General features: G+C 48.2%; 2 protein-coding genes across 31 annotated transcripts in view; both read left to right on the plus strand.

Moving 5' to 3' along the window:
- Nucleotides 1–25,440, plus strand: part of MUC16 (mucin 16, cell surface associated) — a 210,977-nt gene that overhangs the window by 31,749 nt on the left and 153,788 nt on the right. For 15 of the 30 annotated variants that reach the window (XM_074204972.1, XM_074204966.1, XM_074204968.1 and 12 more), the window contains 12 exons: nucleotides 3,282–3,485; nucleotides 4,035–4,142; nucleotides 4,840–5,634; nucleotides 6,234–6,344; nucleotides 7,042–9,933; nucleotides 10,469–10,582; nucleotides 11,276–13,042; nucleotides 13,630–13,740; nucleotides 14,456–17,347; nucleotides 17,879–17,992; nucleotides 18,695–21,595; nucleotides 22,106–22,207. In XM_074204972.1, the coding sequence (XP_074061073.1) occupies nucleotides 3,282–3,485; nucleotides 4,035–4,142; nucleotides 4,840–5,634; nucleotides 6,234–6,344; nucleotides 7,042–9,933; nucleotides 10,469–10,582; nucleotides 11,276–13,042; nucleotides 13,630–13,740; nucleotides 14,456–17,347; nucleotides 17,879–17,992; nucleotides 18,695–21,595; nucleotides 22,106–22,207 (12,111 nt within the window). The remainder of the gene's footprint in view (nucleotides 1–3,281; nucleotides 3,486–4,034; nucleotides 4,143–4,839; nucleotides 5,635–6,233; nucleotides 6,345–7,041; nucleotides 9,934–10,468; nucleotides 10,583–11,275; nucleotides 13,043–13,629; nucleotides 13,741–14,455; nucleotides 17,348–17,878; nucleotides 17,993–18,694; nucleotides 21,596–22,105; nucleotides 22,208–25,440) is intronic. The other 15 variants (XM_074204984.1, XM_074204986.1, XM_074204977.1 and 12 more) reach the window with 14 other exon arrangements.
- Nucleotides 22,214–24,826, plus strand: LOC141501205 (uncharacterized). The gene has a single exon (XM_074204999.1). It carries the CDS (start codon nucleotides 23,566–23,568, stop codon nucleotides 24,751–24,753), a length of 1,188 nt encoding a protein of 395 aa, XP_074061100.1. The 5' UTR covers nucleotides 22,214–23,565; the 3' UTR covers nucleotides 24,754–24,826.

Raw genomic sequence — 25,440 nt, forward strand, 5'->3', positions numbered from 1 at the left:
TCAGGCTCTTCTCAGTCCACCAGCCTCCCCATGGGTTCTACTTCAGGGAGCCAAGGTCTGGAGACATCCATGATGACCACATCCCCTCTAGTTGGAGCCACTACATCCCTTGAGTCTTTTGCTGGCATGACTCTGACCACTAGCTCCATCCCCATTGGCTCCTACTTTATCTGAGCTCCAAGAAATCCTAGGCTCCAATATTCCCTTTGATATCAGCCTACAAGGGTTGACTGTGGAGGAAAAGGAGGAAATTTTCCCTTGTTTACTGGCCTCTAAGAGCTCAGTTGAAGTAGGAGCAAGTGGGAAGGAGCCAGTGGACAGAGTCATGCCAGTAGAAGACCCAAGGGATGTGGTGCCTCCTGCAGGTAAGCCCATGGTTATCTCGAGATCTTGGCTCCTTGGAGTAGAGTCCATGGGGAGGCTGGTGGACTGAGCAGAGGCTGAACCAGGAGCTATCTCTAAGGGCACAGTCACTTCTGGTATCCTGAAAGTGGATGCACCCACAGACAGGTCGGTGGGCACTGTGTCCTCTCTGATTGCAGGGGATGACTCCCTGGTACCTGCTGCCATGGGACTGCTGTTGGAGAGTCCTGTGTCTAAAAAAGGGGATTGATTGGCACATGTGCAAGTGTCTACTGGAGTGCTTGAGAATCACCCCAGAGTGGGGAAACAAAGGTGTGTAGATGTTTGTCTAGAAAAGTATTTAAGGAAAATGCACAATGGTAAATAGTTGACATCTACCAGCCTGTCTAGGAAGAGAGAAAGGAAGGGGATTAGAGGAGGTGGTCTGTGCAACTGAGAAGTGAAGAGGGGCTGGGGAGAACTTTGTGATAGATTCCCAGTCTAAGCCCTTTCCATAGTGTTGTGTGTGAGCATCAGAGGTGAGCATAGACAAGGATCTTTGAGTGTTGAAGGTGCTTGTCCTGGAGAAGGTGCCATGGTGAGGGGGGGAAGGGAGGGAGGGAGAGAGGGAGGGAGAGTGAATAGTGGAGCTTGGAGAGGGAATTGTCATCTCCAAATGGGAAGGAATCTTACAGAAAGCCACCACATCAGGTAGGTTTCCTTATACCATAAAGCATGCAGAGACTCCTCTAGGGGTTTCCTTGCATATTGGGATCTCTGCTTCAGAGCAAATAAGCAGCCAGACACATGCTCTATCTTCCTCTGGTTCAGCCTCCACTGAAAAAATCATAGACATTATCCCCAATTCCCTTACAACACACATAGTGGCTTCCACCATTTCAGAGAAACCAGGGACTCAAAGAGGGACTGACCCCAGCTCAGCTAGCCTAGGTTGGACCTTACCACCTGAGGAAGAAGGAACTGTCACAGCCACACAATCCATGGGAGGGAGAACAGGACTTGGGGTTGTGTCCACTATCCCTGTACCAACAGGGACTTTGGGCACTCCCAGAGTACACATCACTTCCAAGGAGACCTTTGAGACTTCCTGGACTAGGAGAAAGATCTCCTCTGGTTCTCCTAGTTTGGGAAATAGTTTGGGCTATTCCACCACACTTTTAGCCCCTTCCATGAATTCTGTTGCCAAGACTGGGAAAGAGAAGACCAATGCTGCCTCCCTCTCATCTGTGGACACCCTAAATCCTGAGGAGGTGGCCAGTTCCATGGTTTCTACTGAGAGTTTCTTCCCCATTATGGGCCCACAGATCAGTTCAGGTGTGGTCTCCACTACCTTCATCCTGGGTGAAGCAAATTCAGTAGATAGCTCTACAGGTTCTGAGAACAGCACAGATTCCTATGGCTCTTTGATTACTACAGAGACCACAGTGGGGCAAATCAAAGGTGCGACCACTGGTTTCAGGCCTGTGTCATCTGTGGAAACTCCATTAGGTCATAGCTCAAGTTCTCCAGTGACCAGTCTTGGGACGGAGACTACCTCTGACCTAGAACCAATCACTGTAGCTAAAGCCTCACCTAATAGTGTCCCTGTGTCTGGAATGGATCAAAGTTCATCTGTCCCCTGGCCTTCTATCCCAACAGAAACTACTATGAGTATACTAAACACAGGCCTTCATTGGTTCTGGACTCCCACAGTGGCCACCTCTGAAGCCTCTTTTAGGAGTATCCTCATGGAGAATGGTATGACTTCAGCTGCCCCAGGGACTGAGGGTCCAACTCTGACCCCCAGTAGCAAGATCAGAGATCCCCTCCCTACCCCTTCAACTTCTACCCCCTCTCCCCCAAAAGGAGCTCAGCTTCAGGGGGAGAGATTAACCCAGCTTCTTCTATGACCACATCCTTGTCTCTAAGGTCTACATCGTCAGGCACTGGTACTGGAACACTATTTTCAAATTCTGTGACTTTCAGTTCAGTTTGGGAGGGCAGTAGAGCCCATGAGGCATTGCCTACAGGCTCTGAGATCAACTCTTATCTTTTTTTGACCAATCCAGTAGTAGAAGGTTCAACCAGAGAAGTGTCAACTTCTGTGACTGAAGGGCAATTGATCCAAGACCCCAGTAACAACCTGGGAGAGAGCCCAGCCTCCTCAGTGGGGACAGCAACTACAGGGACGAGTCATATTCCTCAGGAAGAATCCCTTGGTGTAGGCACAGAAGCTTCCTCAGGTTTAAGATCTGTTGCAGACTCATCAAGTTCCCTAGTCACTGACCTGCCAACAATGACTAATACCAAATCTCCATTAGTGTCTGAAACAGTTGGAGAATCCAGGTCAGGTTCAGCTCTTGCTCCAGTCACACGGTTCAGTCCTTCATCCATTTCTTTCATGTCCATGTCAGAGAACAAAAGAGCATCATCTCCTAGGACCACTGCTTCGAGATACACAAACACCATCACAGATGTCTCCACATCTGGTCCAGACACCAATTTATATAGTGTTGTGTCCACCTTGTCAGAAACCATCACTAAACAAATTTGTTCCAGTTCAATGACTTTTCTGGGCCCCAAATTGCCAGACTTCATGGGCTCAACAATTGCAACAGGGGAATCAAGGGATCCTGAGTCTCCAGAGGAAAAAACAAGCCCCCAGGACTTAGGGCTGGGCACATCAATTAGTCGCCTCACCTTCAGTTCTCCTCTGACAGAGACTGGGGTTTCCATTACCACACATCCTGGTTCATGGAAATCTTTCTCTACCTCAGTGAATAGCCAACCAATGATTCCAGGCACCAGCATTCCCAACCTGCTTGACATCACCTTGACTGGAGCTGCCAGTCGTGTCTCTGTCCATTCCTCAGAGGCAGGTACTCCTGGGCTGTCAAGACCCAGTCCAGACTCCTCTCCTATGTTTATTGAATCCTCAGCTTGGACAAGCACCTCTGCCCCTGAGATTGCTACATCTTCTGGGTCCCCATTAATATTTCCAACTACCACTTGGTCAGAAAAGAACACAGAAGTTAGAACAACTGGGCCATTCACACCATTTTTAATGGACATGGAGACCCTATGGACATCTGCCACTTCCCACTTAGGGACCACACTTCCAATGGATATCACTTCCCCATCAGGTAATCTTTGGTCCAAGTCGCCATCCTTCCACCTCAGTCCTGTTTCCAAGTGACCATGAGTTCCTTTTTCATCTTTGCAGAATTAAGTTCGAGTAGGGTGGTGATTCATTTCTGTCATTAAGTTGGTAGCAGCCTTGTGAATTTTTAATGTAGGCATGCCTTGCCCTGAGAGATTTCCCCAATAGAGATCTATTTCCATTTACTCAAGAGTCCTGGCATTATATGTTTGCTTTAGTTATCTACCCGGTGGGCAAGGTAGTCTTGGTCTTCATGGCTTAAAAGGTAACTTTCCTGTTCTTTGTGCTGAAATTGCATGTCATAATTCTGGTCAGAAGCTTCAGAGAGAATTAAGAACTGGACTGTACAAAGTGGGATGAATGTTTGGAAGGGAATATATGACCCAAGAAACACAGATGATGTGGAGGAGGCTTGGGGCAGCCTTAAGTCTTTTCATGCTGCTCCATATCTTGAGAGGTCTCTACCTGGCCTAGGGGCAATGCTCAATATAGACTTGTTGACTGACAGATTGACTGACTTCCCATTTTCCAGGAACTGGTGAGAGCCTAGGTCCCAGCAGCCACACTGCAGACCTCACCTCACAGGAAGGAACCAAATCCCCAGCCAGTAAGCCTCTTGAGCCCACCACCAATGCACTGGGTAAGTAAGAGTTGCCCCTCTGCTTCAAGTGGGGGACAATCCTTCATCTGAGCTTGATTTCTCACCTTGAAGAGTTCTTCAGCTCTTGCATATTTGTGTTGCTCTTTTTGGGGCTTGGCCATGTTGCATATTCTTTTCAATATCTGGGACCATTTTCATTCTGTATGTTTTGGTTTCTCTTTGGGAAGTTTTCCTTCTTCTCTTTTACTTTGTGAGTGAAGATATAGATTCCTTTCCTTTGGAGGATGTTGGAGAGACAGATGTTTGTCCATTGATCATCTAGGAGTGTGTTTTAGGAAGGTGAACAGTGGTAAGTAGATGGAATCCACCAGTCTGTGGAAGAGGCACCAGAGAGAGGAAACTGGAGAGCATAGTGTGTGCAACTGACAAGTGACTGTGAGCTTACTGAAGAGAGGTTGGGGTAAACCTCATGATAAGGTTCCCAGTCTAAGCCCTCCACATAGTATCTGTGTGTGTAACCATTAGAGGTGAGGATCTTTGAGTACTGAATGTGCTTGTCCTGGAGGGGTCACCATAGTGAGTAAGGGAGGGAGAACAAATAGGGGAGCTTGGAGAGGAGAGTGTTAACCCTAAACAGGAAGGAATATAACAGAGAGAAGGTGAGGGTCACTATGAAGATGATTTCCAAGCGCCCCTCTAGATATTTTGTCATGTGCCAACCAATCCCCTCTTTTAGATAAAGGACTGTCCAGCAGCAGCTCAATGGCAACAGGTACGAGGGAACCATCCTCTGCAAACAGAGTGGACACAGTGCCCATCAGCCTGCCTGTGGGTATATCTGCCATGGGAACTTCCACTCATAGGATGCCAGTAGTGACAGTGAACCCAGAGACAGTGCCTGAGAGAACAGTTGGTGAAACCGTAAGTCCATCTGGAGGATCCAGCATTGGCTCACCTATAGATACCACCTTGGCACACAGCTCAGGTAATATATTTACTAGGCTTGGAGCAGAGACCTCCTCCCACCTGGATTCCACAATAGTCCCTGAAGCCTCTCCTCATCTTGTGTCTGTGTCAGGCACTGGAGATAGTCCAAGTGATGCCTGGTTGTCTACCACAGATAAAGCTGTGAGTATGCTAAGAACTGGTATTAATTGGCTAGGAACCATTACTCCAGCCACCCCTGAAGTCTCCTCAGGGAGTAGCCCCATGGAAGAGGACATGAGGACAGCTGTCACAGGGACTAAGGAAACAAGTCACAGGAACAAGATCACAGACAGCCTCCCCACCTCTCCTATTTCTCATCATCCTGACCTAAGTACTGAAGGAGAGATGAGCCCTTCTGTCCCAATGACCCAAGCCTTGACACAGGCACCAACATCTTCAGACAGTGGTCACAGAGGACCTGGATCATCTTCTATGACTGTTACTCGAAGGGGCAGTACATTTTTACCAGGTACCAAGGCAGGACGGACAATTTCCTCTTCCTACCGAGACACCTCACCCATGGTGGCCATCACTTCTCAAACAGGTACATTCTCTCTTGTAGTTCAAGTTTCTCCCATGTCCACTTTGTTAATTCCTAAAGCTTCAGCTCCTGTCTCCTTTTCACTGGATATTTGGTTATGGTTGAATAAGAAGAATTTAGCACTAAAACTGGAAAAATTAAGTGTAGGAAATAGGAAGAAATAAACTGCTTAACTTTGACCATTCTGGTGGCCATGAGGGAGCCCTGGCTTCATTTCCCTATGTGCTAAACCTATTGGACAAAAGTCCACACCAGCTTGATTCTTCTTTTCTCTTCTTGTGAGTTTTATGTTTCCTAGTCTTCTTGCGAACTTCCCGGGAAGGAGATTTTGTACTTAGTGCCTAATGGCCCTTCCCAACCTCTGGGCTGAAATTGGATTTCTTCATTCTTAACCAGATGCTTCAGGTAGGATGCAGAATAGGGCTGTGGAAATGGAACCCCTCAGCCAGTGGATGGAAGGAAAGACATGAACAAAGAGGAACAGATGATTAGTATAATCTTTTCTTGCTGCTTTAGATCTGATGAATCTCTCTGCCTGGCCTAGAGTCAGTGCTTATTACATGTTGTTGTCTGTCAGATTGACTGATTTCCCATTTTTCTAGGAATTGGCAAGAACCTAGGCCCCAGCACCCACTTTGCTGGCCTCAATTTACAGGATGGCACCAGATCTCCAATCAGTGAGCCCTTTGTGCCCACCACTGTCAATGCTTCAGGTTATTAAAAGTCATTTTTTTCTCCACCCACTGGGGGATGATCCTTTACTTGTATTCTCTTTGTGAAATTTTCCATCTTGCATATTTGCGGTTCTTTTCTTGGATCTTGGGTACTTCACACATTATTTTCAATTACTGGGAACATTTTCATTCTGTTTCCCTTACTTTCTTTTCGGAAGTCTTTCCCTCTTTCTCTAATTTTTCATTGAAAATAAGTGCTCTTTTCTTTTGGAAAAAGAAGGGAAAAAAGAGGTTTATCTATTGCTTATATAGGAAGATATACTGAGGTATCTGTCAGGTTGCCAAAGAAAAGTGATTGGAGGAGTTGGTCTATGTAGCTGAGCAGTGACTGAAAGCATATGAAACAGGGGTCAGGAAAAACCTCATGATAGACACCCTGTATAAGCCCTCTTCATGTTGTGTCTTTGTTTCTGTTTGTGTGTGTTTGTGTGTGTGTGTGTGTGTGTGTGTGTGTGCGTGCGTGTGTGTGTGCATCAGAAGAGATCTCAGGCAGCAGGCTTTGAGAGGAGAAAGTGCTTCTCCTGGAGGATGATCCATGGTAAATGAAAGAGGGAGGGGGAATAGTGGAAGCTGGAGAAGGGAACCTTGCCAGAGAGAAGATGAGAGTCACTGTGAGGCTGATTCCCAAACATCCCTCTAGATACTTCCTCATGTGCCAACCAATCCCCTCTTTTAGACACAGGACTATCCGACAGCAGCTTAATGACAGCTGGTACGAGGGATCCATCGCCTACAAGCAGAGAGGACACGGTGTCCACCAGCCTGCCTGAGGTTGCTTCCACCATGGGACCTTCCACTTTGAGGATACCAGCAGTAACGGTGCCCCTAGAGACAGATCCTGGCTCAACCTATGCTCAGTCCAGTAGCCTCCCAATGGAATCTACTGCAGGGAGCCAAGATCTGGAGTCACCGATGATGACCACATCTTCTCTGGCTGGAGCCACCACATTCCTTGAGTCTTCTGCTGGCATATCTCTGACCACTGACTCCCTCCTACTTGCTCCTACTTCAACTGAGCTCCAGGGTATCTCAGGGTCCGATGCTCCCTCAGAGGCCAGAACACAAGGGACAATTCGCTCCTTTTCCCTCATGGTTAGCCCTAGTGCAGCCACCACAATGGGGACTGACACTACAAAGCATGCCAAGACTCCTCCAGGGGACTTCTTCCATACTGGGATCTCTGTTTTGGGGCAGACGAGCAGCCAGACGCTTGATCTATCTTCCTCTGACCCAGACTCCACTCGCAAAATCACAGACATATCTCCCATTTCCAACACGGTAGATGCAGTGGCTTCTACTATTGCGGAGAAGCCAGAGGCTCAGACAGGGACTGACCCCAGCTCGGCTGGGCAGTCTTTTCCTAGTCTCATTAAGACTTTATCCCCTCAAGGAGGAGGGACAGTCACAACCAGACCATCCATGAGAAGTAGCACAGGGCTTGGGGTTGTGTTCACCACCATTCCTATGACCACGGGGACTTCAAGAACTACCATCATTCCTGGATTACAAACCAGTTCCTCAGAGGCACTTGAACCTTCCTGGACTTGGAAAAAGACAACCATTGGTTCCAGTGGGGGACATAGCACAGGCTATTCCACCACCCTTTTAGGCTCCTCTACCTCCTTGGGTACCATGATTCCTGGTGCAAGGACAGGGGAATGGAGGACAGATCCCGTCGTCCTCTCCTCTATAGAGCCTCCAAATCCTGGGGAGGCAGCCAGTTCCATGGCTTCTACTGAAAGATTCCTTCCTACTACAGGCCCACAGATCAGCCCAGGTGTGGCCTCCACGTCCTTCCTCCTGGCTGAGTCAAGTTCACCAGGCAGCCCTCAAGTTTCTGAGAACAGCGTGGATTCCTACAACTCCTTGATGTCTACAGGGACCACAGTGGGGCAAGTCAAAGGTACAACCACTGGTTCCAGAATGGACTCCTCTGTGGACACCACATTAGGCCATAGCTCGAGTGATCCGGGGACTAGTCTCGGTGCAGAGACTTCCTCTCATCTGGAGTCAACAGTCATAACTGAAACCTCTACTGATAGTGTCTCTGTGACTGGAATGGATGAAGCTTCCACTGTTGCTTGGCTTTCTTCCCCATCTGAAACTTCTGTGAGAATGCTAAGTCCAATCTTTAATTGGCTCTGGACTCCTACAGCAGCCATTCCTGAAGTCTCCTCAGGGAGGAGCCCCATGACTAATGGCATGACATCAGCCATCTCAGGGACTGAGAGTCCAAATCTGACTCCCACTAGTCGGATCAGAGATCCTCCCCTTATCTCTCCTACCTCCCCCCCACATACTGAGAGCCCAACTTCAGGAGGAGAGCCTAGCCTTGCCTCTTCTATGACCACATCCTTGTCTGTAGGATCACCATCTTCAGACAGCAGTACTGGAACAACAGTTTCACCACCTATGATTGTTAGCTCAGCCGGGAAGGGGAGTGGAGCTGGTGAGGTATTGTCTACAGGTTCAGTGACCAACTCAGTTCTGTCCTTGTTTACTCCAGTAGTAGAAGGTTCAACCGGAGCTATTCCAGCTACTGTGACTGAAGAGGACACTGAAGGGAGATTGAGTCAGGAACCCAGGACCAGTCTGGGAGAGACCTCCTCAACGGACACAGAAACTAGGGGACCCACCCATATTCCTCGGCAGGTAACCCTTATGAGCACAGAAGCTCCCTCAGGTCTCAGTTTTGCTACTGGTCCATCAATTCCCTCAGTGACTGACTTGCCAACAATGACTGATACCAAATCTCCATTAGCATCTGGCACAGTTGGAGAATCCAGGTCAGCTTCTCCTCTTGTTCTGGCCACAAGGTTCAGCCCTTCTTTCACTTCTACCATGTTCACATCAGAGAACAATGGAGCATCTTCTCCTGGGATCTCTTCTTTGAGTCCCACCAGCCTAATATCGGATGTTTCAGTATCTGAGCCAGTTAGTGCTATATCTCCCTTCTCAGAGAAGACCAGTCAGGAAATAGCTTCTAGTTCAGCTGCCTCTCTGGGCACCAGACTGCCAGGCTTCATTGGCACAGCTACTACAGCAGGGTCCCCAGGATCTCCTGAGCCCAGAGAGGAGACTATGAGCTCTCAGAGCACAGGCATCAACACAGCATCAGACAGTGGTCTCCCCTTCAGCTCTCCCCAAACAGAGACCCAGGTTTCCATCACTACAGTTGCTGACCCATGGACACCTTTTCCTACCTCTGTGAGCAATCAACCATTGGCAGCAGACACCAGCATTCCCAACCATCTGGAAAGCACTTTTCCTGGAGACACCAGTCTTGTCTCTGTCCATTCCTCAGAAGAAGATAGTCCTGCCTTGTCTAGACCTAGCCCAGACCCCACTTCTGTGTTTATCCAGTCTCCAACTTGGACAAGCACCTCTGCCCTGGGGATGGCCCCTTCCTCTGGGTCCTCGATATTTCCCACCTCCACTGACTTAGAGAAGAACACAGAAGATAGAACAACTGGGCCATTCACATCTTCCATGGACATGATGACCCCACGGACATCTGCCCCTTCCCACTCACGGACCACCCTCCCAGAAGACATCACTTCCATATTGGGTACAGTTTTTGGTTCCATCCTTGGTCCTTTCATATTGGTCATATTCCCAACTGAGCATGACTTCCTTCTTCCCCCGTGGAGATCCAATCTCAGTGGGGAGGTTGATTTAGTTCTCCGTTAATGTAAGAATCAAATGTCTGTTTATGAAGTAGGCAAATCTTCCCCTGAGAGTTGTTGCTTGGGCCTTCTATTTGTGTTTTCTCAAAGCCCTGGAATCTGTTGTTCACTCTAGTTTTCTACCCTATTGGCAAGGGAACCTTGTGATCTTGGGGGATGAAATGTCTCTGCCCATTGTCTGGGCAGAAATTGCCTGTCCTCATTCTGCTACTGTAGGATGCAGAATTTGGCTATGGTGAGAGAGACTCTACAGACTGTTTGGAAGGGATGGCATGACCCAAGAAACCCCAAAGATCTGTAGTAGTCTCTGTAAGGCCTTAAATCTTTTCATACTGCATCATATCTCACAAATCTCTCTACCTGGCTAAGAGTCACTACTCAATACATGCTTGTTCACTGGATTTCCCATTTTAACAGGAATTGGTCAGAGCCTAGGTTCCAGCACCCACACTGCAGACATCACTTTAAAGGAAGGTACCAGCTCTCCAGCCCATGATCCCCTTGTGTCCACCACCACTGTCAGTGCACCAGGTTAGTAAGAGTCACACTTTGCTTCTGCTAGGGGATTATCTTTCATCTGGGCTTGGTTTTCCTCTTCTTGGGATTCTTCGTCTCATGGATATTTGGTGTGCTCTTCTTGGGTCATGGGGATTTTGGCATTATTTTCCATTCCTGGGAGTATTTTCATTCTTCTTTCTCTGTTTCTCTCTGGGAAGTCTTTCACTTCTCTGTGCCTTCATGATTGAATGTATGAACTCTGATCCTTTGGAGGATGGAGATTTATCAATTGCTTATTGGGGGTATGCTATAAGATGGCGTTTAATTGGGAAGTGGTTGGCATCACCCTTTGGAGTAAGAGCAGGGGAAAGGGATTATAGGAGTTGGTTGGTTCAATTGTGAAGGGACTGGGACCATAAAATTCAGGATTGTGGCAAACAGTGATAAGACTTCCAGTCTAAGTCATTTCCATAGTGATTTGTGTGAGCATCAGAGATGAATACAGGCTTACAGTAAATGGCAGAGAGCTTAGCATGATGAAAGTGCTTGTCTAGGAGGAGATGAAAATGGTAAGCATGGCGGAGAGAATGAAGAGTGGAACTTGTATAGGGGAGTGTGGTCTCAAGAGGAAAGCATGTTGCAGAGTGGAGATGAGGCTCATTGTATGGGTGATTCCCAAGCACCTCATTAGATCTTCCACTTGTGTCAACCAATGCCCTCTTTTAGGCACAGGACTGTCCAGCAGCAGCCCAGTGATGGCAGGGAACAAGGATCCATCCCTTGCCAACACAGAGGACACGGAGCACACCAGCCTGCCTGACGGTACATCTACCATGGGACTTTCCACTTTCAGGACAGCAGCAGTGACCATGACCCTAGAGACAACGTCTGGTTCGGTGTCTGTTCAGTCCTCCAGTCTCCCTGTGGGCTCTGCTCCAAGTAGTCAAGGTCTTGCGATATCCATGATGGCCATGTCTTCTCTGGCAGGAGACCCCACTTCCCTCCCCCTTGCTCCTACTTCAGTTGATTTCCAGGGAATTCGAAGCTCCAGTTCTCCCTTAAATGCCATCACACAAGGGACACTTTCCTCCTTTCCCCCCACAACTAGTCCTAGTACAACTGCCACCACAGGGAGACATCCTCACTCCACAAAGCATGCAGAAACTCCTCTAGGAGACAACTTTCATAGTGGAATCTCTGCTTCAGGGCAATCAAGCAGCCAGACACTTGCCCTGTTTTCCTCAGCCCCAGTCTCCACTAGTGAAGTCACAAGCATCTTCCCCAGTTCAATCAGAACACAGACAGTAGCTTCCACCATCCTAGGGAAGCCAGAGTCTCAGCCAGGGATTAAACCCAGTTCAGCTGGGTTGCCTTTTCCTACCACGATTAAGACTTTATCTCCTATAGAAAGAGGCCCAAGTACAGCGGTTCCATCTACGGGAGAAAGCACAGGGATCAGCATTGTACCTAGCAGCATCTCTGAACACACAGAACTTACCCAGATCACTCCAGGAGAGCCTACCAGTAATAAGAGAAGTCTGGAGACGCCTTGGACTGAAAGAATGACCCCCTATTCTGCTCCTTTCCTAGTCCCCTCTGCATCCTTGGGCACAATCACTGCTGTTGGCATGACTAGGGAACCGAGACGTGATGCTCCATCTCCATCTCTAGCTACAGAGGAGATCCTGTATCCTGAAAATGGGGTTGGTGGTCTGGCATCTACTGAGGGCTTCCTCTTCACTACCAGCAAAAAGTCCAGTCCTGTTGTGACTTCAACATCCCTTCTCCAGTCTGAGTCAAGTTCAATAGGCATCCCTCAAGACTCAGAAACCAGCAAGGCTTCCCATGGCTCCTTGATCTCTGCAGAGACCACAGTTGATCACGCCAAAGGTGCATCGACTGCTTTCCGTACTGATTCCCTTGTGGAAACTACTTTAGGTCATAGTTCAGGTGTTCTGGAGACGAGTCTTGGTGCAGAGACTTCCTCTCATCTGAAATCAACATTCATAGCTGAAACCTCTTCTGGTAGTGTGACTGGAATGGATGAAGCTTCAACTGTCCCTTGGCTTTCTTCCCCATCTGAAACTGCTTTGAAAATGCTAAGTACAACCTTTAATTGGCTTCAGAATCCCACAGCAGCCACCCCTGAAGTCTCCTCAGGGAGTAGCCCCATGGATGAGGACACGAGGACAGCTGTCCCAGGGACTAAGGAAACAAGTCACAGGAACAAGATCACAGACAGCCTCCCCACCTCTCCTATTTCTCATCATCCTGACCTAAGTACTGAAGGAGAGATGAGCCCTTCTGTCCCAATGACCCTAGCTTTGACACAGGCACCAACATCTTCAGACAGTGGTCACAGAGGACCTGGCTCATCTTCTATGACTGTTACTCGAAGGGGCAGTACATTTTTACCAGGTACCAAGGCAGGACGGACAATTTCCTCCTCCTACCGAGACACCTCACCCATGGTGGCCATCACTTCCCAAACAGGTACATTCTCTCTTGTAGTTCAAGTTTCTCCCATGTCCACTTTGTTAATTGCTAAAGCTTCAGCTCCTGTCTCCTTTTCACTGGATATTTGGTTGTGGTGGAATAAGTAGAATTTAGCACTAAAACTGGAAAAATTAAGTGTAGGAAATAGGAAGAAATAAACTGCTTAACTTTGACCATTCTCGGGGCCATGAGGGAGCCCTAGTTTCATTTCCCTATTGGACAAAAGTCCACATCAGCTTGATTCTTCTTTTCTCTTCTTGCGAGTTTTATGTTTCCTAGTCTTCTTGCGAACTTCCCGGGAAGGAGAATTTGTACTTAGTGCCTAATGGCCCTTCCCAACCTCTGGGCTGAAATTGGATTTCTTCATTCTTGACCAGATGCTTCAGGTAGGATGCAGAATAGGGCTGTGGAAAGTGGAACCCCTCAGCCAGTGGATGGAAGGAAAGACATGACCAAAGAGGAGGAGATGATTAGTATAATCTTTTCTTGCTGCTTTAGATCTGATGAATCTCTCTGCCTGGCCTAGAGTCAGTGCTTATTACATGTTGTTGTCTGTCAGATTGACTGATTTCCCATTTTTATAGGAATCGGCAAGAACCTAGGCTCCAGCACCCACTTTGCTGGCCGCAATTTACAGGATGGCACCAGATCTCCAATCAGTGAGCCCTTTGTGCCCACCACTGTGAATGCTTCAGGTTATTAAGAGTCATTTTTTTCCTCCATCCACTGGGGGGGATGATCTTTTACTTGTATTCTCTTTCTTTGTGAAATTGTCCATCTTGCATATTTGCAGTTCTTTTCCTGTATCTTGGGTACTTTGTACATTATTTTCAATTACTGGGAACATTTTCATTCTGTTTCCCTTACTTTCTCTTTGGAAGTCTTTCCCTCTTCCTCTAATTTTTCATTGAAAATAAGGGCTCTTTTCTTTTGGACAAAGAAGGGAAAAAAGAGGTTTATCTATTGCTTATATAGGAAGATACACTGAGGTATCTGTCAGGTTGCCAAGGAAAGGGGATTGGAGGAGTTGGTCTATGTAGCTGAGCAGTGACTGAAAGCATTTGAAACAGGGGTCAGGAAAAACCTCATGATAGACTCCCTGTCTAACCCTCTTCATGGTGTGTCTTTATTTCTCTTTGTATGTTCGTGTGTTTGTGTGTATGTGTGTGTGTTTGTGTGTGTGTGTGTGTGCGCGCGTGTGTGTGCATCAGAAGAGATCTCAGGCAGCAGGCTTTGAGAGGAGAAAGTGCTTCTCCTGGAGGATGATCCATGGTAAATGAGAGAGGGAGGGGGAATAGTGGAAGCTGGAGAAGGGAACCTTGCCAGAGAGAAGATGAGAGTCACTGTGAGGCTGATTCCCAAACATCCCTCTAGATACTTCCTCATGTGCCAACCAATCCCCTCTTTTAGACACAGGACTATCCGACAGCAGCTTAATGACAGCTGGTACGAGGGATCCATCGCCTACAAGCAGAGAGGACACGGTGTCCACCAGCCTGCCTGAGGTTGCTTCCACCATGGGACCTTCCACTTTGAGGATACCAGCAGCAACGGTGCCCCTAGAGACAGATCCTGGCTCAACCTATGCTCAGTCAAGTAGCCTCCCAATGGAATCTACTGCAGGGAGCCAAGATCCGGAGTCACCGATGATGACCACATCTTCTCTGGCTGGAGCCACCACATTCCTTGAGTCTTCTGCTGGCATATCTCTGACCACTGACTCCCTCCTACTTGCTCCTACTTCAACTGAGCTCCAGGGTATCTCAGGGTCCGATGCTCCCTCAGAGGCCAGAACACAAGGGACAATTCGCTCCTTTTCCCTCATGGTTAGCCCTAGTGCAGCCACCACAATGGGGACTGACACTACAAAGCATGCCAAGACTCCTCCAGGGGACTTCTTCCATACTGGGATCTCTGTTTTGGGGCAGACGAGCAGCCAGACGCTTGATCTATCTTCCTCTGACCCAGACTCCACTCGCAAAATCACAGACATATCTCCCATTTCCAACACGGTAGATGCAGTGGCTTCTACTATTGCGGAGAAGCCAGAGGCTCAGACAGGGACTGACCCCAGCTCGGCTGGGCAGTCTTTTCCTAGTCTCATTAAGACCTTATCCCCTCAAGGAGGAGGGACAGTCACAACCAGACCATCCATGAGAAGTAGCACAGGGCTTGGGGTTGTGTTCACCACCATTCCTATGACCACGGGGACTTCAAGAACTACCATCATTCCTGGATTACAAACCAGTTCCTCAGAGGCACTTGAACCTTCCTGGACTTGGAAAAAGACAACCATTGGTTCCAGTGGGGGACATAGCACAGGCTATTCCACCACCCTTTTAGGCTCCTCTACCTCCTTGGGTACCATGATTCCTGGTGCAAGGACAGGGGAACGGAGGACAGATCCCGTCGTCCTCTCCTCTATAGAGCCTCCAAATCCTGGGGAGGCAGCCAGTTCCATGGCTTCTACTGAAAGATTCCTTCCTACTACAGGCCCACAGATCAGCCCAGGTGTGGCCTCCACGTCCTTCCTCCTGGCTGAGTCAAGTTCACCAGGCAGCCCTCAAGTTTCTGAGAACAGCGTGGATTCCTACAACTCCTTGATGTCTACAGGGACCACAGTGGGGCAAGCCAAAGGTACAACCACTGGTTCCAGAATGGACTCCTCTGTGGACACCACATTAGGCCATAGCTCGAGCGATCCGGGGACTAGTCTCGGTGCAGAGACTTCCTCTCATCTGGAGTCAACAGTCATAACTGAAACCTCTACTGATAGTGTCTCTGTGACTGGAATGGATGAAGCTTCCACTGTTGCTTGGCTTTCTTCCCCATCTGAAACTTCTGTGAGAATGCTAAGTCCAATCTTTAATTGGCTCTGGACTCCTACAGCAGCCATTCCTGAAGTCTCCTCAGGGAGGAGCCCCATGACTAATGGCATGACATCAGCCATCTCAGGGACTGAGAGTCCAAATCTGACTCCCACTAGTCGGATCAGAGATCCTCCCCTTATCTCTCCTACCTCCCCCCCACATACTGAGAGCCCAACTTCAGGAGGAGAGCCTAGCCTTGCCTCTTCTATGACCACATCCTTGTCTGTAGGATCACCATCTTCAGACAGCAGTACTGGAACAACAGTTTCACCACCTATGATTGTTAACTCAGCCGGGAAGGGGAGTGGAGCTGATGAGGTATTGTCTACAGGTTCAGTGACCAACTCAGTTCTGTCCTTGTTTACTCCAGTAGTAGAAGGTTCAACCGGAGCTATTCCAGCTACTGTGACTGAAGAGGACACTGAAGGGAGATTGAGTCAGGAACCCAGGACCAGTCTGGGAGAGACCTCCTCAATGGACACAGAAACTAGGGGACCCACCCATATTCCTCGGCAGGTAACCCTTATGAGCACAGAAGCTCCCTCAGGTCTCAGTTTTGCTACTGGTCCATCAATTCCCTCAGTGACTGACTTGCCAACAATGACTGATACCAAATCTCCATTAGCATCTGGCACAGTTGGAGAATCCAGGTCAGCTTCTCCTCTTGTTCTGGCCACAAGGTTCAGCCCTTCTTTCACTTCTACCATGTTCACATCAGAGAACAATGGAGCATCTTCTCCTGGGATCTCTTCTTTGAGTCCCACCAGCCTAATATCGGATGTTTCAGTATCTGGGCCAGATAGTGCTATATCTCCCTTCTCAGAGAAGACCAGTCAGGAAATAACTTCTAGTTCAGCTGCCTCTCTGGGCACCAGACTGCCAGGCTTCATTGGCACAGCTACTACAGCAGGGTCCCCAGGATCTCCTGAGCCCAGAGAGGAGACTATGAGCTCTCAGAGCACAGGCATCAACACAGCATCAGACAGTGGTCTCCCCTTCAGCTCTCCCCAAACAGAGACCCAGGTTTCCATCACTACATTTGCTGACCCATGGACACCTTTTCCTACCTCTGTGAGCAATCAACCATTGGCAGCAGACACCAGCATTCCCAACCATCTGGAAAGCACTTTTCCTGGAGACACCAGTCTTGTCTCTGTCCATTCCTCAGAAGAAGATAGTCCTGCCTTGTCTAGACCTAGCCCAGACCCCACTTCTGTGTTTATCCAGTCTCCAACTTGGACAAGCACCTCTGCCCTGGGGATGGCCCCTTCCTCTGGGTCCTCGATATTTCCCACCTCCACTGACTTAGAGAAGAACACAGAAGATAGAACAACTGGGCCATTCACATCTTCCATGGACATGATGACCCCACGGACATCTGCCCCTTCCCACTCACGGACCACCCTCCCAGAAGACATGACTTCCATATTGGGTACAGTTTTGGTTCCATCCTTGGTCCTTTCATATTGGTCATATTCCCAACTGAGCATGACTTCCTTCTTCCCCCGTGGAGATCCAATCTCAGTGAGGAGGTTGATTTAGTTCTCTGTTAATGTAGGAATGAAATGTCTGTTTATGAAATAGGCAAATCTTCCCCTAAGAGTTGTTCCTTGGGTCCCCCATTTATGTTTACTACCTGATTTCTGGTCATCACTCTTGTTACCTACCCTATTGCAAGGGCAATATTGATGAGGGCAACCTTTGTGGATGAAATGATCTCTCCCGTCATCTGGGCACAAATTCCATGTCCCCATTGTGCTTTGGCAAGATACAGAATTTGGCTATGGTCAGTGAGACTCTTCAGACTGTTTGGAAGGGATGGTGTGATCCAAGACACCGCAATGATCTGTAGCCTTACGCTTTTTCATACTGCATCATCGAAGAAGTTTCTCTGCCTTGTTTAATGTCAATAGTTAATATATGCTTACTGACTGGAAGATTAACTCATTTCCCATTTTAACAGGAATTGGTCAGAACCTTGGTTCCACCTCCCACATTGCAGACTTCACTTCAGAGGAAAGTACCAGCTCACCAGCCATTGATACCCTTGTGTCCACCACCATAGTTAGTGCACCAGGTTAGTAAGAGTCACACTTTGCTTCTGCTAGGGTATTATCCTTCGTTTGGGCTTGGTTTTCCTCTTCATAGAGTTCTTTGTCTCATTGATATTTGCTGTGCTCTTCTTGGGTCATGCGGATTTTGCACATTATTTTCAATCCTTGGGAATATTTTCATTCTGTCTTTCTTTGTTTCCCTATAGAAGCTTTCCTTTCCCTTCATGATTGAACATATAGACTCTTTTCCTTTGGAGGTTGGAGGGGGAAAGTCGAGATTTATCTATTGTGTGCTGTGGGTGTGCTGTAGTATGTTGTGTAAGTGGTAAGTGGGTGGCATCACCCAGCCTATGAAAGAAGACCAGAGGAAAGGGATTGTAGGAGGTGGCTGGTGCAACTGAGAAGGGACTGAGACTATACAAAACAGAATTGTGTCAAACAGAATGATAAGACTCACAGCCTAGGTCATTTCCATAGTGATTTGTGTGAGCATCAGAGAGGAGTACAGGCTTACTATCAGTGAAAGAGAACTTAGCAAGATGAAAGTGTTTGTCTAGGAGGAAGTTGGTGAGCATGGGAGAGAGAATGAAGAGTGGAGCTTGGAGAGGAGAGTGTCGGCTCAACAGAGAATAACATCTTGCATAGAGGAGATGAGGCTCACTCTAAGGGTGATTCCCAAGCACCCTATAGAACTTCCACTTTTGTCAATCAATCCCCTCTTTTAGATGCAGGACTGTCCAGCAGCAACCCAGTGGCAGCAGGGAGCAAGGATTCATCCCCTGCCAACAGAGAGGACATGGAACCCAGCAGCATGCCTGTGGGTACATCTACCATGGGACCTTCCACTTTCAGGACAGCAGCAGTGACCATGACCCTAGAGACAATGCCTGGCTCAGTGTCTGCTCAGTCCTCCAGTCTCCCTGTGGGGTCTGCTCCAATCAGTCAAAGTCTTGAGATATCCAAGATGACCATGTCCTCTCTGGCAAGAGACCCCCCTTCCCTCCCTCCTACTTCAGTTGATTTCCAGGTCATGCCAGGCTCCAGTGCTCCCATAGATATTATTACACAAGGCACAATTTCTCCCCTTTCCCCCATAGCCATCCCTAGTGCAGCCACCACATCAGGGAGACATTCTCACTTCACAAAGCATGCAAACACTCCTCTAGGAGACCACTTTCATACTGGGATCTCTCCTTCACGGCAGTCAAGCAGCCAGACCTTTGCACTGTCTTCCTTGGCCCCAGGATTCACTAGTAAAGTCACAAGCATCTTACCCAGTTCAATCATGACCCAGACAGTAGCTTCCACCTTCTCAGGGAAGTCAGAGGCTCAGACAAGGACTGAACCTGGGTCTGCTGGGCTGACTTCTGCTACCATGGATAAGACTTTATCTCTTGTAGAAAGAGGCCCAAGTACAGCAGTTCCACCCATGGAAAGAAGCACAAGGATCAGGATTGTACCTAGCACCATCTCTGAACCCACAGAACGTACCCAGATCACTCCAGGAGAGCCTACCAGTAACAAGGGGACTCTGAAGACTCCTTGGACTGAAAGAATGACCCCCTCTGGCTCCACCAGCATGAGGCAAGAAGTTGAATATTCCACGACTTTCCTAGTCCCCCCTGCCTCCTTGGGCACCATGACTCCTGTTAGCTTCATGAGGAAACCAAGAGTAGATGTTCTATCTCCATCTCCAGCCACAGAGGGGATGCTGTATCCTGAGAATAGAGTCGATCACTTGTCATCTACTGAGGACTTTCTCCCCACTACCAGCCCAAAGTCAAGTCCTGTTGTGACCTCCACATCCCTTCTCCAGACTGAGTCAAATTCTGTAGGCAGCCCTCAAGGCTCAGAAATCAGCAAGGATTCCTATGGCTCCTTGATCTCTGTAGAGGCCACAGTTGATCAAGTCAAAGGTACATCAACTGGTTTCCACACTTACTCCCCTGTGGATACCACATCAGGTCATAGCTCAGTTGTTCTGGGAACCAGACTTGGTGCAGAGACTTCCTCTCATTTGCAGTCAACATTAATAGCTGAAACCTCTACTCATAGTGCCTATGTGACTGGATTGGATGAAACTTCAACCATCCCTTGGCTTTCTTCACCATCTTCCCCATCTTCTTCCCCATCTGAAAACACTGTGAGAATGCTAAGCACAACCTTTAGTTGGCTTTGGACTCCCACAGCATCCACCCCTGAAGTCTCCTCAGGGAGGAGCCCCATGATTGATGGCATGACATCAGACATCTCAGGGACTGAGAGTCCAAATCTGACTCCCACTAGTGAGATCATAGATCCCCCCTTTACCTCTCCTACCTCCTCGTCACATACTGAGAGCCCAACTTCAGGAGGAGGGGCTAGTCTCATTTCTTCTATGACCACATCCTTGTCTGTAGGATCACCATCTTCAGACAGCAGTACTGGAACAACAGTTTCACCACCTATGATTGTTAGCTCAGCCAGGAAGGGGAGTGGAGCTGATGAGGTATTGTCTACAGGTTCAGGGACCAACGCAGCTCTGTCCTTGTTTACTCCAATAGTAGAAGGTACAACCAGAGATGTTCCAGTTACTGTGACAGGAGATGACACTGAAGGGAGATTGAGTCAGGAACCCAGGACCAGTCTGGGAGAGATTACAGCCTCCTCAAAGGACACAGAAACTAGAGGACCAACCCATATTCCTCAGGAGGTATCCCTTCTTATGAGCACAGAAGCTCCCTCAGGTCTCAGTTTTGCTACTGGTTCATCAAGTCACCCAGTCACTGACCTGCCAACAATGACTGATACCAAATCTCCATTAACATCTGGCACAGTTGGAGAATCCAGGTCAGCTTCTCCCCTTGCTCCTGTCACAAGGCTCAGCCCTTCATTCACTTCTACCATGTCCACATCAGAGAACAATGGAGCATCTTCTCCTGGGATCTCTTCTTTGAGTCCCACCAGCCTAATATTAGATGTTTCAATATCTGGGCCAATCACCAAGTCAGATAGTGCTATATCTCCCTTCTCAGAGAAGACCAGTTGGGAAATATCTTCTAGTTCAGCTGCCTCTCTGGGTACAAGACTGCCAGGCATCATTGGCACAGCTACTACAGCAGTGTCCCTAGGATCTCCTGGGCCCCAAGAGGAGAATATAAGACCTCAGGGCACAGGTCTGAGCACAGCATCAGACAGTGGCTTCCCCTTCAGCCATCCCCTAACAGAGACACAGGTTTCCGCCACCACAGTTGCTGGCTCATGGACACCTTTTTCTGCCTCTGTGAGCAGTCAACCAGTGACAGCAGACACCAGCATTCCAAACCTTCTGGACAGCACTTTGCCTGAAGCCACCAGCCTTGTCTCTGTCCATTCCTCAGAAGAAGGTATTCCTAGGTTGTCCAGACCTAGCCCAGACTCTACTTCTGTGTTTATCCAGTCCCCAAGCTGGACAAGCACCTCTGCCCTGGGGATGACCCCATCCTCTGAGTCCTCGATATTTCCCACTACTACTGGTTTAGAGAAGAATACAGAAGATAGAACAACTGGGCCATTCACACCATCTTCAGTGGAAATGGTGACCCCATGGACATCTGCCCCTTCCCACTCATGGACCACATTCCCAGAAGACATCACTTTCATATCGGGTACAGTTTTGGTTCTCTCTCTGGTCCTTCCACTTTGGTCACATTCCCAATTTAGCATGTCCACCTCCTTCCCCTGTGGAAGATTCAATCTCAGTGGGGAGGTTGATTTATTTCTCCCTTAATGTAAGAATCAAAAATGTCTTCATGAAGTAGGCAAATCTTCCCCTGAGCATTGTTCCTTGGGGCCTCTATTTTTGTTTATTCAAAGACCTGGCTTTTTCTAGTTCTCTACCCTATTGGCAAGGGCAACCTTGTGGTCTTTGTGGATGAAATGACCCTTCTCATCATCTGGGCAGAAATTGCCTGACCTCATTTTCCTTCGGCAGGATCCAGAATTTGCCTATGGCAAGTAAGATTCTTCAGACTGTGTTTGGAAAGGATGGTGTGACCCAAGATACCCCAAGTTTTTTCATTTTGCATCACGTCTAACAAGTCTCTCTCCCTGGCTTAGAGTCATTACTCAATACTTGTTAATTGACTGAAAGATTAACTGATATCCTGTTTTAACAGGAATTGGTCAGAGCCTAGGTCTCAGTACCCACATTGCAGACATCAATTCAAACTCTCCAGCCACTGATACCCTTATGTCCACCACCGCCGTCAGTGTATCAGGTTAGTAAGAGTCACATCTCTGCTTCTGCTAGTGGATAATCCTTCATCTGGCCTTGGTTTTCCTCTTCATGGAGTTCTTTGTTTCATGGATATTTGGTGTGCTCTTCTTGGGTCATGGGGATTTTGCACATTATTTTCCATTCCTGGGAATATTTTCATTCTGTCTGTCTTTGTTTCTCTGTGGGAAGTCTTCTTCTTCTCTGTTCCTTCATGATTGAAAGTATGGACTATTTTCCTTTGGTGGATGGTGGGAAAGTTGAGATTTATCTATTGCTTGCTGTGGGTGTGTTGTAGGATGGTGTGAATTTGATAAGTAAGTGGCATTACTCAGCTTATGAAGGAATACCAGAGGAAAGGTATTGTAGGAGGTGATTGGAGCAACCGAGAAGGTACTAAGAGCACATAAATGAGGTTTGGGGCAAGCAGAGTGATAAGACTCCCAGTCTAAGTCATTTCCATAGTAATTTGAGCATCAGAGGTGAGTTCAGGTATACAATCAGGGGCAGAGAGCTTTGCATGATGAAAGTGAGGAGGTGAGCATAGTGGGCATGGGAAAAAGAGTGAAGTGTGTAGCTTGGAAACGGAAGTGTTGTCTCAAAAGAGGAAAGGATGCTGCAGAGAAGACATGAAGTTCACTGTAAGGGTGATTCCCAAGCACCCCATTAGATCTTCCACTTCTGCCAACCAATCCCCTCTTTTAGGCACAGGACTGTCCAGCAGCAGCCCCATGGCAGCATTTAACAAAGATCCATCCCCTATAAAGCAGAAAGAAAATGGAGGTCACCAGCTTGCCTGTGGCTACATCTTCCATGGGACTTTCTACTTTCAGGACAGTGGCAGTGACCATGACCCTAGAATCAACACCTGGCTCAGTGTCTGCTCAGTCCTTCAGTCTCCCTGTGGGCTCTGCTCCAAGCAGCCAATGTCTTGAGACATCCAGGATGACAATGTCCTCTCTGGCAGGAGACCCCACTTCCCTCCCCCTTGCTCCTACTTCAGTTGATTTCCAGGGCATTCCAGGCTCCAGTTCTCCCTTAAATGCCATCACACAAAGAACACTTTCCTCCTTTCCCCCCACAACTAGTCCTAGTACAACTGCCACCACAGGGAGACATCCTCACTCCACAAAGCATGCAGAAACTCCTCTAGGAGATAACTTTCATACTGGAATCTCTGCTTCAGGGCAATCAAGCAGCCAGACACTTGCCCTGTTTTCCTCAGCCCCAGTCTCCACTAGTGAAGTCACAAGCATCTTCCCCAGTTCAATCAGAACACAGCCAGTAGCTTCCACCATCCTAGGGAAGCCAGAGTCTCAGCCAGGGATTGAACCTAGTTAATCTGGGCTGCCTTTTGCTACCATGATTAAGACTTTATCTCCTATAGAAAGAGGCCTGAGAACAGTGGTTCCATCTATGAGAGGAAGCACAGGGATCAGCATTTTACCTAGCAGCATCTCTGAACCCACAGAACTTACTCAGATCACTCCCGGAGAGCCTACCAGTAATAAGGGGACTCTGAAGACTCCTTGGACTGAAAGAATGACCCTCTGTTCCACTACTTTCCTAGTCCCTTCTGCCTCCTTGGGCACCATAACTCCTGCTAGCTTTACTATGGAACCAAGAATAGATGCTCCATCTCCATCTACAGCCTCAGAAGAGATCCTGTATCCTGAGAATGGGGTTGATCACCTGGCATCTACTGCAGGCTCCCTCCCCATTACCAGCACAAAGTCAAGTCCTGTTATGACCTCCACCTCTGTCCTCCAGACTGAGTCAAATTCAGTAGGCAGCCCTCAGGTCTCAGAAACCAGCAAGGCTTCCTATGGCTCCTTGATCTCTGCAGAGACCCCAGTTGATCAAGTCAAAGGTACATCAATGGTTTTCCACACTGGCTCCCCTCTGGCTACCACTTTAGGCCCTATCTCAGGTATTCTGGGGACCAGTCTTACTGCAGAGACTTCCTCTCATCCGGAGTCAACAATCATAGCTGAAACTTCTTCTGGTAGGGTCTCTGTGACTGGAATGGATGAAGCTTCAACTGTCCCTTGGCTTTTGTCTCCATCTGAAACTTCAGTGGGACTCCTAAGCACAACATTTAATTGGCTCTGGACTCCTACATTAGCCACCCCTGAAATCTCTTCAAGGAGGAGTCCCATGGCTGATGGCATGACTTCAGCCATTCCAGGGGCTGAGAGGCCAAATCTGACTCCCAGCAGTAAGCTCAGAAATCTCTTCCTCACCTCTCCTACCTCTTTCCCACATACTGAGAGCCCAACTTCAGGAAGAGGGCCTAGCCTTGTTTCTTCTATGACCACATCCTTGTCTGTAGGATCAACATCTTCGACCACCAGCAGTGGAGCACCAGTTTCATCTTTTCTTATTGTTAGTTCCCCCTGGGAGGGGAGTAGAGCCTATGAGGTATTGCCTACAGGCTCAGAAATCAACCCACTCCAGTCCTTCACCACTCCAATAATAGAAGGTTCAACCGGAGATGTTCTAGCTATCGTCACAGGAGTGGGCAATGAAGGGAGATTGAGTCGAGTCTAGTGCCAGTCTGGGAGAGATCCTAACCTTCTCAAAGGATACAGAAACTAGGGGTATAACCCGTATTCCCCAGGAGCTATCCCTTGGTATAAGCACAGAAGCTCTCTCAGGTTTTAGTTTTGCTACTGAAACAACAAATCTTCCAGTCACTAACCTGGCAACAACTGATACCAAATTGTTATTAACCCCTCACATGGTTGGAGAAGCCAAGTCAGCTTCTCCCCTTGCTCCTGTCAAATGGCTCAGCCCTTCATTCACTTCTACCATATCCACATCAGAGAACAATGGTCCTAGGATCACTCTGAGTCCCACCAGCTTCATATTAGATGTTTTGATATCTGGGCCAATCACCAAGTCAGATAGTGCTATATCTCCCTTCTCAGAGAAGACCAGTCAGGAAATAGCTTCTAGTTCAGCTGCCTCTCTGGGCACCAGACTGCCAGACTTCATTGGCACAGCTACTACAGCATGGTCCCCAGGGTCTCCTGGGCCCCAAGAAGACAATATGAGTCCTCAGGGCACAGGTCTGAGCACAGCATCAGACAGTGGTCTCCCCTTCATCCCTTCCCTAACAGAGACACAGGTTTCCACCACCACAGATGCTGGCTCATGGACACCTTTTTCTACCTCTGTGAGCAATCAACCAGTGACACCAGACAGCAACATTCCCAACCTTCTGGACAGTACTTT

Source organism: Macrotis lagotis, chromosome X (assembly GCF_037893015.1).
Source record: "Macrotis lagotis isolate mMagLag1 chromosome X, bilby.v1.9.chrom.fasta, whole genome shotgun sequence".
Lineage (NCBI taxonomy): Eukaryota > Metazoa > Chordata > Mammalia > Peramelemorphia > Peramelidae > Macrotis > Macrotis lagotis.

Coding starts and splice junctions, on each gene's coding strand:
- LOC141501205 (XM_074204999.1), top strand. CDS start 23,566: ATGATTAAGACTTTATCTCCTATAGAAAGAGGCCTGAGAACAGTGGTT.